The 15,800-nt window shown below is 44.0% G+C and overlaps 2 protein-coding genes across 8 annotated transcripts; both read right to left on the bottom strand.

Moving 5' to 3' along the window:
• Window positions 1-332: 332 nt before the first annotated feature.
• Window positions 333-4,968, bottom strand: Zmat2 (zinc finger, matrin type 2). Its single transcript, NM_001135582.1, has 6 exons — window positions 4,951-4,968; window positions 4,526-4,619; window positions 3,739-3,862; window positions 2,581-2,654; window positions 2,026-2,171; window positions 333-1,685 (listed from the first exon to the last, which is right to left on the bottom strand). The coding sequence occupies exons 1-6, from the start codon at window positions 4,966-4,968 to the stop codon at window positions 1,542-1,544; spliced, it is 600 nt and encodes a 199-aa protein (NP_001129054.1). The 3' UTR covers window positions 333-1,541.
• A 1,249-nt stretch (window positions 4,969-6,217) lies between these two features.
• Hars2 (histidyl-tRNA synthetase 2, mitochondrial) lies at window positions 6,218-15,755 on the bottom strand. 7 transcript variants are annotated; one of them, NM_001014012.2, is made up of 13 exons: window positions 15,501-15,724; window positions 13,212-13,289; window positions 12,842-12,961; window positions 12,634-12,729; window positions 11,429-11,554; window positions 11,044-11,151; window positions 10,786-10,884; window positions 10,374-10,467; window positions 9,755-9,882; window positions 9,428-9,670; window positions 8,810-8,926; window positions 8,452-8,598; window positions 6,499-8,007 (listed from the first exon to the last, which is right to left on the bottom strand). In NM_001014012.2, the coding sequence occupies exons 1-13, from the start codon at window positions 15,606-15,608 to the stop codon at window positions 7,948-7,950; spliced, it is 1,524 nt and encodes a 507-aa protein (NP_001014034.2). In that variant the 5' UTR covers window positions 15,609-15,724; the 3' UTR covers window positions 6,499-7,947. The 7 variants fall into 7 exon arrangements, 6 of the variants coding, with proteins under 6 accessions (XP_087449002.1, XP_087449000.1, XP_087449003.1 ...); XM_087592876.1 differs by lacking the exon at window positions 11,429-11,554 and having other exon boundaries at window positions 6,218-8,007; window positions 12,669-12,729; window positions 15,501-15,755; XM_087592874.1 differs by lacking the exon at window positions 12,842-12,961 and having other exon boundaries at window positions 6,218-8,007; window positions 15,501-15,755.
• Window positions 15,756-15,800: the final 45 nt, after the last annotated feature.

The raw sequence follows: 15,800 nt of genomic DNA, 5'->3' as shown, positions 1-15,800 counted from the left end.
CTGTCATGTAGTTCACAAGTTACACCACAGTAGATAAGAGTTTCTTAGTCATTTTCAATGGAGAGCCATTTGCCCACTCCCTGGGAACAGAGATTATCTGTAGTTGTCACAAACTGGATGGGAATGCTAGGACATCTACTGGGTGAAGGCCAGGGAAGCTGCACAACAAACTACAGAGCACAAGACAACCCCTTAAAAAAGACCTGGCTGGGGTTGGGGATTTAGCTCAGTGGTAGAGCGCTTGCCTAGCAAGCGCAAGGCCCTGGGTTCAGTCCCCAGCTCCCCCACCAAAAAAAAAGAAGAAAAAAAAAAAAAAAAGACCTGGCCAGGCATGGAGGGCACACCTTTAATCTCAACACTGGAGAGGCAAGCAGAGTCAAGTGCCCGCCCAAGTGCAGATAGTTAAGTTTAACCCTGAGTTCTCCTAGGAAGATCAGAGGGGACGAAAATTATAGGGGACTGAAATGTTTTGTTTGGACTCCCAAGGGCACAGATCCTGTGCCTATCTGCAGAGGGAAAAACTCACACTAAGGAAACCTCTATGTAAGGGGGGAGGGGTGTTGAAAGGCTCTATAGAAAGGCTCTATAGAAATTCTTGGTGTAGGAATGTGTGGGGCAGGGAATGATATGGACATGTTCCCAACAAATGTGAAGCAGGCCTCATCACTGTCATTTATTGTACATGTTGAACAGTGTCTGAGAACCGGGGTCTCCCCGCATGAGTTTCTTTGTTTGGTTTTAGGGTTGTTTTGTTGCTTTCTTTTTTGCATCAAACAGGTTCTTCCAAGAACCATTCCCAAGGAAGACAAAACCAGAAATCCTCAATGAAGTGAAACGGAAGAAACAAGGTTAAAAACTCACCAGACACAAACCACACCAAACACTCATCCCATTTAATATCCTGTTACATGCACCGAGGAAACCAAGAACATTAGGTCTCAGGGCAACAATGCTCTGAGATTCTAGCCCAGGTCCCCTCTTTGTGACACATCATGCACACATACCCACACACACATTGACCCAGGCAGAAATCACATGCATGCACAAGTGGGTAGAGAACCGCTGGGTGGGATGGGAGGAAGAGCTGGGCCAAGGATATGCCAGCACCTGCATACTGGAGACTCAGAAAACCCTTCTGTTGCAAGCTGAACAAAAGTAAAAATTAAAACAATAGCAGGACACAGGAAAAAGGAGGATGTTCAGACAAAAGGTGGAAAGATGAAGAGGGAAAGATGCAGGGGAATTTGGGGAAAGCAGTCTCAAAGAGGGAGATCTTTCTTTATTGGGAACACAGACGGGCAGAGGTTCTGTGACTCCAGTAATGTACTGAGGCAGAAGGAATACGCCACAGCGTCTCCTCTACATCCTGTGCCCTCTCCTAACGTAGAGGGAAACCACAAACACCCACCCTCTAGCCCTGCCCATTAACACTCTTAAGGACCTTCTCCAGTACCCAAAAAAGAAATGACACCCCCACCCCACCTCAACACACACTCAAAGTTAGGTCCAGTAAAGGCCAAAGTTAGGCCACAGAGAACGCTTCAGTAACTCTTCTTGGTAGAACCAAAGCCAGAGAAGCCCATCACAGCTGCCATTTCATCCTCCTCCTCAAAAGTCAAGTCCTCCTCGGCCCTCCTTTTCTTCTCCTTCTGTTTCTCTTTCTTGTATGCTTTAGCCTTTTCCTCCTGATGGGTAAGGAAGAAAAAAAATCACTCAGAATCAGTTGGTTCCAGAGCTGTTATTGCTGAAAGAGAAAGGCTTTCCGTCTGTAAGCATGATAAAATCCACAGTAAAGACTGAGGGGTCAGTGATAAGTCAGTGACTTGCCCGATATGCATGAGGACCTGAGGCTGATTCCAGGAGGGCAATGGGGGAAGACTATAAGGAAAGATTTTAAGGGATAAGAAGAGATTTACTAAGTCTCTGGAGTTCTTAATCACACACCCTAGTTCATCTCTAGTTTCTAACCAGACAACATCACAAGGGGAAAACTCAAAGCGGGGAGCACGGTTAGGAGAGCCTCACCTCTTCTCTGAGCTCCTTCATCCTTTCCTCAAAATCATAATCTTTCTGCTTCTCCTCCATCTTCTTCTTGTTAACCTCAAAACGTTTCTTTACCTGATCCAGAGTGGAACGTTCCACGCGCATAGACATACCCAGGTTTCGCTGATCTGGGTAAGGTTAACAGTGAAGACAAGCAATCATTATAACATCCTCAGCCCTTCAAAAAGTCTGGTCCTGGCTTTTTAAAGTTTGTTCACTTGTTTTTTACCTTTTCATAATCAAGTACACAACAAAAATAACTATGGCTAAAAGAAGTTCTTGGCCTCACCTGCTCTCAGAAGTGGCAGCCCCAAATAATAAGCAGTCTCTGTCAACTGCATTTACAAGGCAGATTATCATCAAAGCCAGCCAACCTCCTCCTCTAGCCTCTGTGCTCATACACAGGCAGTCACATAGCCAGGAATACTCATACGCACACATACAAAAGGCCCAAGAAAACTACTCTACCACACTTGCCCTCCACCACACCTTTAAAAACAATCCTAGCTCCAGTCACAAACTACCTCCAAGTCTTACGTTTCTTTCCATTAATGTGATCCAGGAAGTTAATGGAGTCCTTCACCACACAGTCACAGACATTGCAGTAGTAGCTGACAAATGAGAAGAAACAGTACATGGGTCAATCTAGTTTTTAAGGATCTTACTGTTTTCAGTGAAAGAAACTCAAATCTTTAGGTAAAGTTATATGATGTCTAATGTCTCAATTAACAAAACAACAAACTTCATGACTAGCTTTGGGGAAACTTCCCTCTTTACACTTTTTTTATAATGATTCACAGAAATCTTTAGTTAAATTTCAAACTAACTTACACGCAGACTACTCAATAGTAAATACATTTAGAAGTATATTATTAAATATTAGTATAAAAACAGAAACACAATTTTTTAGACAGGGTTTCTTTGTGTAAGTCCTGGAACTTGCTGTGGAGACTAAGTTAGCCTTGAAATTAGAGATCCCTCCTTACACTTTATTGTGAACAACCTTACAAATAGGCCCCAGAATAAACTTAAGCCTCCAAACCACAGGCATGTGAGGGCCTGGAAGAGGATCTTCTAATATGTAAGCATCAGTGAATGCAGACCTAGTCAATTCTACAACTGCAGCTTTATTAAAGACCCCGATCCAAATCCCTAACCACCCCTAAATCCCTTGCCCATGGAAACTATGAGCTATTATTATGTTATGCTACTAAATATTTAGTTTGCTACTTTACGCTGCAAAGGCATCACAACAGAGGGTTTACTAATTAATCTGCATACAGATTGCTTTCTGTCTGATTCTCCTAACAAAAGTTGTTACTTGACAGACTTTAAGGAATGGTGGCAAAGGGTGACAAGTTCTGTGGAACTCTTGTATTGGTCCCAATTTTGGTACACAAAGCTATAGTTAACAGCTTCACCTAAAACACTTCCTTATTTTTTTTAAAGATGTATTTATTTATTATATGAGTACACCGTAGCTGTCTTTAGAGACACCAGAAGAGGGCATCAGATCTCATTACAGATGGTTGTGAGCCAACATGTGGTTGCTGGGACTTGAACTCAGGACCTCTGGAAGAGCAGTCAGTGCTCTTAACCACTGAGCCATCTCTCTAGCCCCCTCAACACTTCCTAAAACCAATATAGTTTATTAGGCCAGCCTTGGTATTAAGAGTCCAACAAAAAGCAACTCACCCTCCCATTTCAGACTGTGGGGTGGTCTTGGTGATAACAATTGTCTTCCCAAGCTTGGACTCCAAGTCCACCTTGTAATCCCTGTGCCGTAGAAGCTCCCGCTTAACTGGCTGCACTGGTTTTCCTGAAAAAAACAAAATTATGAACCCCAAAATTCTGATGACTACTCATTTCTTAATTCTTCAAAGAATGGGCACAACAGGTACTTTACGTAGCAGTTAAAAGAGGCTAAAAAAAGACTCTAATTGGCCCAGAATTATGTAGACACAGGCCTGGTCACTATGTGGACCAAGCTGGCCTCAGACTTGTTATGGTAACGCCGACTCTCAAGAGCTTTTCTCACTTTAAAGCCAGCAAATTTAAACAGTGTTCCCTGTGTGTTGTCTAGCTGAACTGAGGAGTTCTGAATTTTTTCCTAGAGGTAACCCTTTCAAAAGGTGGGATACTCACATCCAATAGCATATGTTCAGTGTTTTCATGCAGTGTGATGGGTAATACTGGTTGTCCAATTGACTACATCTGGAATCAACTAAAACCCAAGCAGCTAGACACACTTGTGTGGAAGGTTTTTATTTGATTTGATTTTAATTTTTTTTTTCATTTGGTCTGGATTGCTTAAGATGGGAAAACCCGCCCTGAATATGGGCCATACCTGAGGGAAGCTCACGTAAAGAGAGGAAGAAGCTTTTTTTACCATCTTGCACTCACTCCTTAACTGGCAAGTGATCTACCCTGCCACTGCATCAACTCTGTCATCCCCTTATCCCTTCTTGGACCAAGCACCCACCATCCTTCTTTTCTCTCTCTTCTGTGAGTCTCTTCTCCGCGAGCTTCTCATATTCATCTTTGTCCCACTTTCGGCGAAAGTCCAAGTTTTTTGTCTGTAGGGGGAAAAAGTGCTCAAGATCCGTCGCTGTGCCTGCTCCCCTGGAGAAACTAAGGAAACCGCCTAACGGCCACCGAGGCGGCCCCAGGACCTTTCGAAAGAGAAGTCTCTCTGGAACGCCCAGGGGTCTGGTGTACTCGGGACCCCAACCCGAGAGACTTCCGAGATTCCACTGTCCCTTCGCCAAGGCCTTACGGGGGAGTTCTCGAACCTGAACCCTGAGATCGCGAAGAGGTGTCGGGAAGTCAGTCAAGTCTCACAGCTGTCTCTATTTAGTTCTGAAAAACCACCCCAGACCCCTCAAACCTTCTCACACCAACACCTACCCCGCTGCCAGACGCCATCTTCACAGCGAAGTGAATGGGAAGCCGTAAAATGCCGTAAAACGCGCCCTGGAGCCAGAAGGCAAGATCACGCTCCAATAAGATTCGAGCCTCGCATTCTAACTGCGTTAAGACTGGAGCGATTCTAAGGCAGCCCTGTTGGCCCCGCCCACTACTCCAAGGAGATGGCGCAGGCGCAAAAGGAGTATGAAGCAACACGGAAGTAAGGGCACCGGCCAACGTTTTTCTCACTGGCTTTAAAAACAAGCCCAGAAGAATAATAACTCAATTCTTCTATTATGCAAAGAATCAGAGTTTTGGAAATAGTGCCCCAAGAGCTAACCAACTTTACATGAATCTCCAGGATTTCTAAACTTTTTCTTAAAAGACAGGTTCTCAGGTAGCCAAAACTGAACTCTAATTGGCTATGTAGTCAAGGCTAATCTTGAACTTCTGATTCTCCTGCCTCCACTTTCCAAGCGCTGAATTTACAGGCATGTACCACAACGCCCAGTTCATGTGATGCTGGAGGCTTTGTTCATGCTATCAAGCATTCAAACAATTGAACTACTTAGCTCAATTCCCTGCTAGGCAATTTCCTGCCTAGCAAACCTATTTTAAAAACAAAAAAACACTTGCGGGGCTGGATGTCCTATTCACCAGCATGTACTATGAATGTGACAGAAGACAAGTAGTTTTACATTGCCCCTCCCCCCCCCCAAAAAAACGGTGCTGCTTTTTGGCTAAATTCATTTTCATGTCTGGAGAACATCTAAACTCATTCCATCTATACAGTACAATTTAACCTTGAAAATGTCATCAGCCAATACCCTAGAATGAAGCACTCGCCACTCTGACAAGTGCTTCAAAATATGTTTGCGGGAAAGGCTAGTGCTTGAGTCAGGGTGGCTTGTAATCCAAGCTACAGTGCAGCAGCAGATGATTTCAACCTCCTGAACTTCTCACCACCACTTTCCAGCGGCTGGTATTGGATTTTAGGTGTGTGATGTTTGGAGACAAAGTCTCACTATTTGGCCCTGGCTGGCCTGAAACTCTTTGTAGAGATTCCGTGATATATTACTAGAATCACAGAACCTCTGTCCATCTGTGTTCCCATAAAGACTTCCCTCTTTGAAGCTGCTTTCCCCAAATTCCCCCTGCATCTATCCCTCTTCATCTATCCAACCTCCTATCTAAACATCCTCTTATGTCCTGCTAGTTTTTTTTAAACGTTTTTTTTTAAATAAATGATGTTGATAGAACTCAGTTCTTTTTTTTAACAATTTATTTTATTTGTGTACTGTCCCTCTCTTCAGACACACCAGAAGAGGGCATTAGATCTTATTACAGATGGTTGTAAGCCACCATGTAGTTGCTGGGAATTGAACTCAGGACCCCTGGAAGAGCAGTCAGTGCTCTTAACCACTGAACCGTCTCTCCAGCCTGTGTCCTGCTAGTTTTAATCTTTACTCTTATTCAAGTGACCCCACACTCAAGAGATTCCCCTGCCTCTGCCCTACCAGTTCGCTGCTAAGATTAAAGGTACGTAGCTTCAGGCAAAGGGTTTTTCTTTTGTTTTATTGACATAGCATCTCATGTAAACCCAAGGCTGAATGAATTTTTATACAGGGTTTCACTATGTAGCCATGGCTAACCTACAACACAGATAATTGGCCTGTCTTTACTTCCCTTGGACTAGGATTAAAGTCCTGTGCCACCTTGCCTGGCGCCAAAGCTGACTTTGAACTTCTGATCTCTTGCTTCACTTCCCAGGTGCTAGGCAGACATTCTATCAAGAGAGCCATGTCCGTAGCCACACTTGATGTTGGTGTTTTGGTGGGTTGTTTTGTCTTTTATACTTTATTTTGTATATAAGCCTGCGTGTGTGCTTTACAAGTCATGGTAAGTGGGTAGAGGCCAGAGGACAAACAAGAAAATCTGTCTCTTCTTCTACCATGTGGGCCCCAGGGTAGGTTACTCGTAACTCACACGATTCTCCAAATTACACTCAAACATTTCCTAAAGCCTACACAGATTAATCCTTCGGTGACAAATTACTCAAAGTGTGTTTATTTTTTAAAATTATTTTATTCTTAATTATATGTATGTGTCTGTGCATAAGTATGTGCACATTAAGTGCAGGTGTTTGTGGAGGCCAGAAGAGGGCCTCAGATAACTGTTACTGGAGTTACAGGCAGTTGTAATCACTCTGATGTGGTTGCTAGGAACTGAACTCAGGGCCTCTGGAAAAGCAATATGCCCCCTTAATCAGTGAGCCATCTCTGCAGCCCACTAGTACATTTTTGAAATGTAACCTATCATATAACCACTTCTAGAACAATCTCCAGAGCAGGATATGGAATAATCCAGAAAAATTACTATAACAAATGGAATGGTGTTCAAAACCTCAAAAGAGCAGATCACTAACTTATCATCCATTAAGTTCAATGTTCAAAATTATGAAGTAGCCCAACCTTCTACTGTTAACTGGAAGAACCAACAGATGCACTGCTGGGCCCTTGGTATAGCATCTCTTTTTTCTGTCCATTCCTACTGTCCATGTAACTCCATGGACAACCCATAGTTGATGTAGACAAATTCTCCAGAATCTGGTTCCTAAGCTACAGTCAAAAGTGAAGTACATATTAGCTTCTCATTTCAATGGGTCAGAGTCTTAGCCTTAGGCAACTAACCCTTCCAGAGCTTTTCTCATAGCAACCATCCTAACATCCCTTTGACAGAATTCAGAGGCACTTTAGATCTGCCTTTGCAGCTACAGGATGCCTCTTTGGCATGACAGCCATGTGCATTCTAACAGAGCAGCTGCTAATGTTAGTCCACGAGTCCTCAGGTCCTTCTGTAGCTCTGTATCCAGGAGAGAATAGAAGCAGAAGGCACTTGTACAAAATCCATGCTGGCCAACTTGGGTAAAGTCTGTCAGAACTTGGTTCTAGCTGAAAACTTTTCTTCTAAGAGCAGCAGATGGAAATCAGGCACTAATCAAGACTCAGACAGTCGCTTCTGAATTTCAGCCACAAGACTTTCTCGATTAACGGTCACCTAAAACATAAGAGAATCTGTGTGTGACAAACTAAAAAATGATACTAGTGTCTTAGCCAGTTTTCCCAAATTCACTTCACTCTGTATCCATTCTTATTATTTACACCTGGGATCCATATGGTAGAAGGAGGGAACTGACTACTGACTCCTTCAAGTTGACATACACACACATGCGTGGAATATGTGTGCACAAATACACACACACAAATGTAATTTAAACGACATATTTTTAACACATCTCTTAAAAGAGAGTCTGGGATCTAGGCATGACAGTATATGCCTGCTGCCATAGTACCTAAGAGATTAAAGCAGGAAGATCATGAGTTCAAGGCCAACCTGGCTGACACATTCCCAGACCAGTCTGGGTTATAACACAAGATCCTGTCTTTCAAAAAGTGAGGGTAGAACATTTAGAACTCTGTATTTCCACCAGCTCCAACTCACTTCTTCTCTGCTGGCCACTGAACGGAGCTTGACGACACCTTCATTCTGTTCTTGCTCACCAATAATGACCATTAGAGGAATGTCTTCTTTCTCACAATAGTGCAGCTGGGTTAACAGTTTAGGGTTGTTTTTATAAAGCATCTCTGCCTGAAAAGAATACATAGAAGGTTAGAGGACTTAAAGTGATTGTGGCATATATGTACCCAAGAACATACATTTCCAAGGGAGCCCAAATCAAGTGGCTAGCCCTCTAGTGGTGAGCAAAAACAGCCTGAGTACCACTGCACACATAGGGTAGACTCATGATCACTACATACATTCAGATCACTCAGATCACTCAAACACCGACACCACACACCTTGATCCCTGCATCCCAAAGCTGTGCAATTATCTTCAAACGCTCTTGGAGGAAGTTCTTCTGGGGCGTGGCCACAAACACTTGGGTCTCTGTGGTTCGAACCTTCTCACAAGAAATCTAATAAAACAGAGAAGAAACTAAATCTACAGCCAAGGGCAGTTCTCATAACTGTAATCCCAGCACCCATGTAGCCAAAGCAGAAAAACAATTAAGTTCAAGGCCCACCTGAACTCAGAATGAAATCCTATTTCAGAAAGCTATTTTAAGAGGGCAGAGAAAGGGAGGGGCTGGAGAGATGGCTCGGAGGTTAAGAGTACTTGTCCTTTCAGACCAAGTTCAGTTCTCAGCACCAGCACTGTGGCTCACAACCACCCATAGTTCTGATTTCCCCGACTTCAGACATCCACTGGCAGCAGGCATACACATACATTTAGGCAAAACACATACATTTTTATTCTTTTTAGAAGGAATAAATCTTTAAAAAAGAAGATATTTCTGTTGCACTATCAGTTCCAAAAGGCAAAAGGATCATTAAGAAAAGGGAAAAAAAAACCTAAATGCACCTCCAGAAACTAGTTATTAGCATTCAAGATTACATCACCTCTACTTAGGACCTACCTTCATCTTCTGCTCCACAAGATAGAAGATTCTCTCTACTCCAATGCTCAACCCCACACAAGGCACGCTATGTCCCTTGGGATCAAACTGGGCTACCAGCCTGTCATAGCGCCCACCAGCAGCCACACTACCCACATTCAGAGTCTCCTTTCCGGCCTGAGCTGGAGACTCTAGCAGTACTGCTTCATAAATGACTCCTGTATAATAGTCCAGGCCCCGGGCCAGACTCAGATCAAGGGAGATCTGTAAGGGAAAAGCTAGTCAGTCTCAGACCAGACTCTGAGAACCCAAGAGCTCGACAGGAGGCCCAGTCCCAGCTGTGCCTACCTTATCGGCAATTCCAAATAACCTCAGGTATTCAAAGAGCAGCTTCAGGTCCCCTAGGCCCTGCAAGGCCAGCTGGCTTTGGGACAGTCTGGGATCCTTGAACAGCTCCTCTACCAGGGATATCCCCCCTGGGAAGAAAAGTTGGGTAATATCTCTGCTAGGTACCTGGTACTATTCCATCCCAACTTAACTAGTTTTTGTTATTGTTGGGCTTTGGGGTTGTTTGTTTTGTTTGGGGTTTTGGTTTTAGACAGGGCTTTTCTACATAGCCCTGCCTATCTTGGAACTCACTATGTAGACCAGGCTGGCCTAGAACTCATTAGGATCCACCTGCCCCAGTCTCCTGAGTTCTGGGATTAAAAATGTATGCCACCATAGCCAGTTTGAATTTATATGTTCTAGCCAGATTTCCTCGCCTTCTTTAAAAGGACCACAGCCTTGGTCTCATGGCTAGACCTTCCTCTATTCCTGCCTTTACTAAGAAGACATAAGGTAGTTAGAATACATAAAAGGCAAACTTTATCCAGGTCAGATTCTGGAGCTGATCCAGAGGTAGGAGTTCAACACACACATCACCCTCAGCCTGTTCTATCACAGCTCTGAAAACCCCAGTTCTTACCATGGCATTGGACGTAGTCCCCAATTCGATCAGCCACCTCAGGAGCTAGGCCTTTCCCTGCCACCATCTCAAGTCTCACATCTTCCCAAGACATCTGCATTAAGATCCAAACATCAGTTCAGTCCCAAGTCCTCCTTTCCCTAACTGGAGCAGGACCTCTCATTTTCATTTGCCGTGGATATCTTAAGGGACTAACAGTAAATTCAGCAAAACCAAGGGCAACTCAGGAAATCCAGCCACAATCCCCACTGCATGGCATAACTCAGACCTTGTTTAAAAATGTCTCTTTCACTTTTTTCTTTTTCATGAATAACCACTTCTAGCCATGCTCTCCTTACTCTACCCCTAATGACAGGGATTTGAAAGCAGGGCAGAAACTCAGGATTTATTTAATGCATGTTTTTTTGGTTACCTTGTCTAGTTTGTCCATTGAGGAGCAGATGGTACGGAACTTGCTCTCAGGAACACCACAGACAGCAAACATCCCGTCTACAACCCGACGGTCATTTACCTGTGAACGCAATATAATTAACCTATGTCCTGGTACTCAATGCCCTTTCCCTCAAAACAATGGCCATCTCTAAATTTCTTGACTCATTAAAGCAATACTAAGACAATTTCACAGGCTGAATTCAAACTTCTCCCACACTATGTACAAGGCTGGCCTCACCTTAATGAGAAAGTCCCCCAGCTGCAATCCACTTAGGATTTCACACATAATCCTCAAACACTCTGCATCAGGGATCATTGGGTCAAACTCACCAGCAATGTCAAAATCCTACAGAAAAAAAAAAGAGGCAGAAAGTCAGGCATGGTGGTACACGCCTTTAATCCTAGCACCTGAGAGGCAGGGACAGATGGATCTGTGAGTTCAAAGCTAGCTACATAGTGAGTTACAGTACAGCCAGGATTACCTAGAGACTCTGTCTCGAAAATAAAAACAAAACAAAACAAACCCAAACAAACAAAATGGCAGAAAAACAAACCTTCCACTGATCAGCTAAGCCCAACTTCAAACTATCACGTAACCATGCTGTCCCAGTCAGACCACTTACACACTGGCAGAACTCCCGGTAGCGGCCCTGGACTATAGCTGGACTCTCTCGCCTCCACACCTTTCCCACTTGATACCGTTTCATCCTCTTCAATTTATTCATGGCCAGATAGCGAGCAAAAGGGACCTTACATAAAGAGGTTGAGGAAGAGAGACACTATGCTCGATGTGAAGACCTACCATTCAGACAGGAGGGAAAACTGAGTTCCTGCAAATCCTCATTTCACAGAAGGAAAACAAGGGCCTCCCTGGGCTTGTTTCCCACTGCTCTGAAGCCTAGCAGTGCTTGGTGTTAACAAAGGCATTTCACTTACAGAAACTGAAAGTTGACCAGGAAAAAGAGGCAGGGAGAGAAATGACCTAAGAAAGCAGGCCTGGTCTGTTTCTTCTCATTCAGACCATTACCCAACTATCTATAGATTAGTCAAGCTTTCAGAACTGACTTCACCTACAAATTAAAATCCTGTTCCTGAAAGCATAGGCCAAAGACCACATGCATATTTTCCAGGATTCTGTTTTTAAATGTTCAGAGCAGTGGTTCCCAACCTTCCCAATGCTGCAACCCTTTAATACAGTTCCTCTTGTGGTGAACCCCCTCACACACACACACATACACACCATAAAGTTATTTTGTTGCTATTTCGTAACTGTTTTTGTTTTGTTTTGCTACTGTTATGAATCATGATGTAAATATCTGATATGCAGGATATCTGATATGCAACTTCTGGAGGGTTGTGACCCACAGGTTCAGCGCTTACAGAATGGCGGAGCAGGGAAAGGGTTTGCTGTACAGGTCTGGCAATCTGAGTTCAATGCCTAGGACCCATACAGGAGTTAGGAGAGAAATGACTCCACGAAGTTCTCCCCTTATCTTCACATGCATATCCACATAAACACCATCTACATGTGAACAATAATTAACAAATTTTCTTTTACAGGCACATTTATAAACACCACTCCAGTTATAGAATTTAGGATCTCTGGAGCTAAACTCAGTATTCTGTGTTTGTGCAAAATTCCTGGAGACAATCTCATACACACTGAAGTTAAACAACAGGGCTTTCATGTTAGGCTCTGAAGGAAGAAATGCCCTCTGAGAGAAACTGGACATGAAGGCACTGTCAAAGTTCCTCTATTCCCTTCTGCCAGAGAAAGTCCTCTGGATTTGGGTAGAAATAGGTCGGGCTCCTGCATTCTGAAGGATACAGTAAGGTCATAGCGCAGAGACAGCAACTCCCCACCTTGATCCTCCAAATCATACATGAGGCCGAAGTTGTCTTCATACTTCTCGGTGAGCATTTCCTACAAGAGTCAGACAGAATTCAGAGGACTGACTAGAGACCACAGATGAGAAGCCCTGTGGGAAACCAAAGGCAGGCAAACAATGGGGTTCTCAGTACCCTTCTGTTCTTACTTTTAGCTCAAATGCTGGCGTGTCCAACCCCTTTGCCCCATGACGTTTAAAACAGCTAATAATCTTATCAAGAATTTTCTCCCTCACAACCATCTGTTGAGGACTTAAATCCCTGGTGCCCTGTAAAACAAAAGTAGCCAAAGTAAAGCTCAAGACCATTTAGGAGGATAGGTCAGGTCATGTCCATAATCTAATGTTTAACCTGAGGCCCATCCAAAATTTCAAGAACAATAAAATAACACACACACACACACACACACACACACACAGACAGAGGTAAAAAAAAAAAAAAAAAAAAGGATTTAAAAGGGAGAGGCAGGGAGAACGGGCTTGCCTGCACCCCACTCTAACAGGCAGCAAAGGGTGTTACCTTTGGAACCTTGATGATAAAATTTGGTTTTTGTTGATGTGGTTTCAGTTGCTCAGATGTTAACACTGCCTTCGCAACCTGTCAGAAAAGGAAATAAGAGATCTCCCTTCTCTGGACACAGGCCAGACCTGTGACATCTTGGACCCCGTGGACTATCAGCCTGAGAAGACCCTTGACCGCAAGCAAAAAGTTTCCTGAACACCATTTTCTCCATCCTGATTTCCTGCTACCCTCAATAATTCATGTTGAATTTCCAATTATACTTGCAATATATATGAAGTCCAGTCTTTTTACTCCATAAGCATCTTCACTTAAATGTCCGAAAAAGTTGAAGCATCTGAGAATCCATCTACACATCACAAAGACACTGAACCCAGAACTGCCACCATTAAACTTCTAGAAGCAGGGATTAGAACTCCAGTTCTCAGCTGGACATGGTGGCGCACACATGTAATCCCAGCACTTGGGAGACAGAGGCAGGAGGATCTCTGTGAGTTCGAGGCCAGCTTTGCCTAAAAAGTTGCAGGATAGTCAGACCCTATCTCAAACAAACAAAAGCAACTCAGTTCTCAGTTCTTACTCAAATAGCAAAAAAGGCTGCCTTTAATCCCAATAGCTAGAGGCAGAGGCAGGCAGATCACTATGGGGGGGGGGGGGAGAGGAAGGAAGAAAGAAAGAAAAAAAGGAAGAAAATAAAGAGAAGAAAGAGAGGGGAAAGAAGGGAGGAATGGAAGAAAGAAGAAAAGAAAGAAAAAGAGGAAGGAAGGAAGAAAAAGAAGGAAGGAAGAGAGAGAGAGAGAGAGAGAGAGAGAGAGAGAGAGAGAGAGTAAATGGAGCATAAAGACAGAACCAGCTTAAGAAAAAGGAACAAACCTGGGCCAACAAGGTGGCTCGGTGGGTATTCACCAAGCCTGACTACCTGAGTTAGATCCCTGAGACCCAGTCACATGGTTGAGAGAGAAAACCAATTCCCACAATTCTCATATTCTCTCTCTCTCTCTCTCTCTCTCTCTCTCTCTCTCTCTCTCTCTCTCACACACACACACACACACACACACTATGGAATGACAGCAATAACTTCCTGGTTGAACAACAACAAAACCGGTAAAATGCTGTGACTGAAAATGGTGAGTATGATGATAGAAAGCACCCAATTTCTGAAGACAGGTAACAACCACTGACTTAGTGCTGGTGAGATGGCCCATGAGCACGGGTGCTGGCTGCTTATCACGACCACCTAAGTCCAATCCCCAGACTACACACGGTGAAGCAAGGACCAGAAATGCCCCATGGCACACCATCACCCACCCACATCAAATGACAGATAAAAATCCTGTTATAAAAAAGGAATTAGGCCTAAAGTCCCACAGGTCCTTCCAGAAATACAAACAGTGGTAATTCCACACTTTGGAGAGCCTCTCCCCAAAGAGAAACTGAGTTCAAGTCCCCAAGCCCTTATTCTAATTCCAAAACCCAACTATGTCTGAAAATGTTTCTCTGAGATTCATGTTAGGGTAAATTCACTTGATGGTCATAAACTCAGTTCATTTATAGTTTGAGGGAACATCTGTATAGATTTGGTTCAAATTCTAATATGTTCAAGAATTTCAGATGATTGAGAGTAAACCTCACATTACTCAGTTGCTATGTAGCCACAGAAGTCATTTAACCCTGTGATCTCCGCTTACTCAACTGTAAAATGGAGATAAAACCCTCAACCTCTAGGCTGGAGAAACGGCTCAGTGGCACCGACTGCTCTTCCAGAGGAACTGAGTTCAACTCCCAGCAACCACATGGTGGTTCACAAACATCTGTAATGAGGTCTGATGCCCTCTTCTGGTGTGTCTGAAGACAGCTACAGTGTACTTATATGTAAAAAATAAATAAATCTTAAAAAAAAAAAAAAACCTCAACCTCTGAGATTGCTCCAATAAGAAAACGACAAAAGCATCCAAAACGCTTAGGACAGTGCAGGTACAAAGTGGCTAATCGATACAAAACAACTACAGGGCTGGAGGGATGGCTCTTTTAGAGGACCCAGCCATTCCCAGCTTCCACACGGTGGCTCACTATCGGCTCTAACTCCAGGCTCAGGGGATCCAACGCCCACTTCTGGCCTCTGCGGGCATGTGCACAGGCACACATACATGCAGGCAAAATACCCATACTCACAAAATAAATAAAACTTTAAAAATTAAAAACCAATTGTAATGATACAATAGAAGTCACGAGTCTAGGCTTTAGGGCTAAGAGGCCCCACCGGGACTGAGCCGGCTCAGGGCGGCTCACCTGGCTATGACAGCCGACCGCCCGGTTGCACACAGTGCGGGGAGGTCGCAGGAGTTGGCCGAGTAGTGCAGCCCAGGTCCTACAGCGCAGGGGCCCTAGGTGGGGCATTTGTGCAACAGGACGCCGGCTTTCTGGAACAGACGTCAAGGGACTGGGAATGAGACCAGTCCGATTTCAGGAAGGCTACGGAGAGCTGGAAACGCCTGAGCTCGGAGTTAGTCCGGATGGTGGAACTCCGATTATCTCACGCTCCCTGACCCGGAAGTGTCTTCTCCACCTTAGCCAGATACGCTCTAGGCA

This window comes from Rattus norvegicus, chromosome 18 (assembly GCF_021556685.1).
Source record: "Rattus norvegicus strain SHRSP/BbbUtx chromosome 18, alternate assembly SHRSP_T2T, whole genome shotgun sequence".
NCBI lineage: Eukaryota > Metazoa > Chordata > Mammalia > Rodentia > Muridae > Rattus > Rattus norvegicus.
This window is presented reverse-complemented; position numbering and strand designations above follow the sequence as displayed.

Excerpts from the sequence above, each read along its gene's own strand:
- Zmat2 (NM_001135582.1), bottom strand. Across the intron at positions 3,863-4,525 it reads AGAGAGAGAAAAGAAGGATG|GAAAACCAGTGCAGCCAGTT; the intron begins GTGGGTGCTTGG and ends TGTTTTTTTCAG. Across the intron at positions 1,686-2,025 it reads TGAAGGAGCTCAGAGAAGAG|GAGGAAAAGGCTAAAGCATA; the intron begins GTGAGGCTCTCC and ends CTTACCCATCAG.
- Hars2 (NM_001014012.2), bottom strand. The coding sequence starts at position 15,608 with ATGCCCCACCTAGGGCCCCTGCGCTGTAGGACCTGGGCTGCACTACTC. Across the intron at positions 11,152-11,428 it reads ACCGGGAGTTCTGCCAGTGT|GATTTTGACATTGCTGGTGA; the intron begins GTAAGTGGTCTG and ends TTTTTTCTGTAG. Across the intron at positions 9,671-9,754 it reads TATTTGGAATTGCCGATAAG|ATCTCCCTTGATCTGAGTCT; the intron begins GTAGGCACAGCT and ends TTTCCCTTACAG.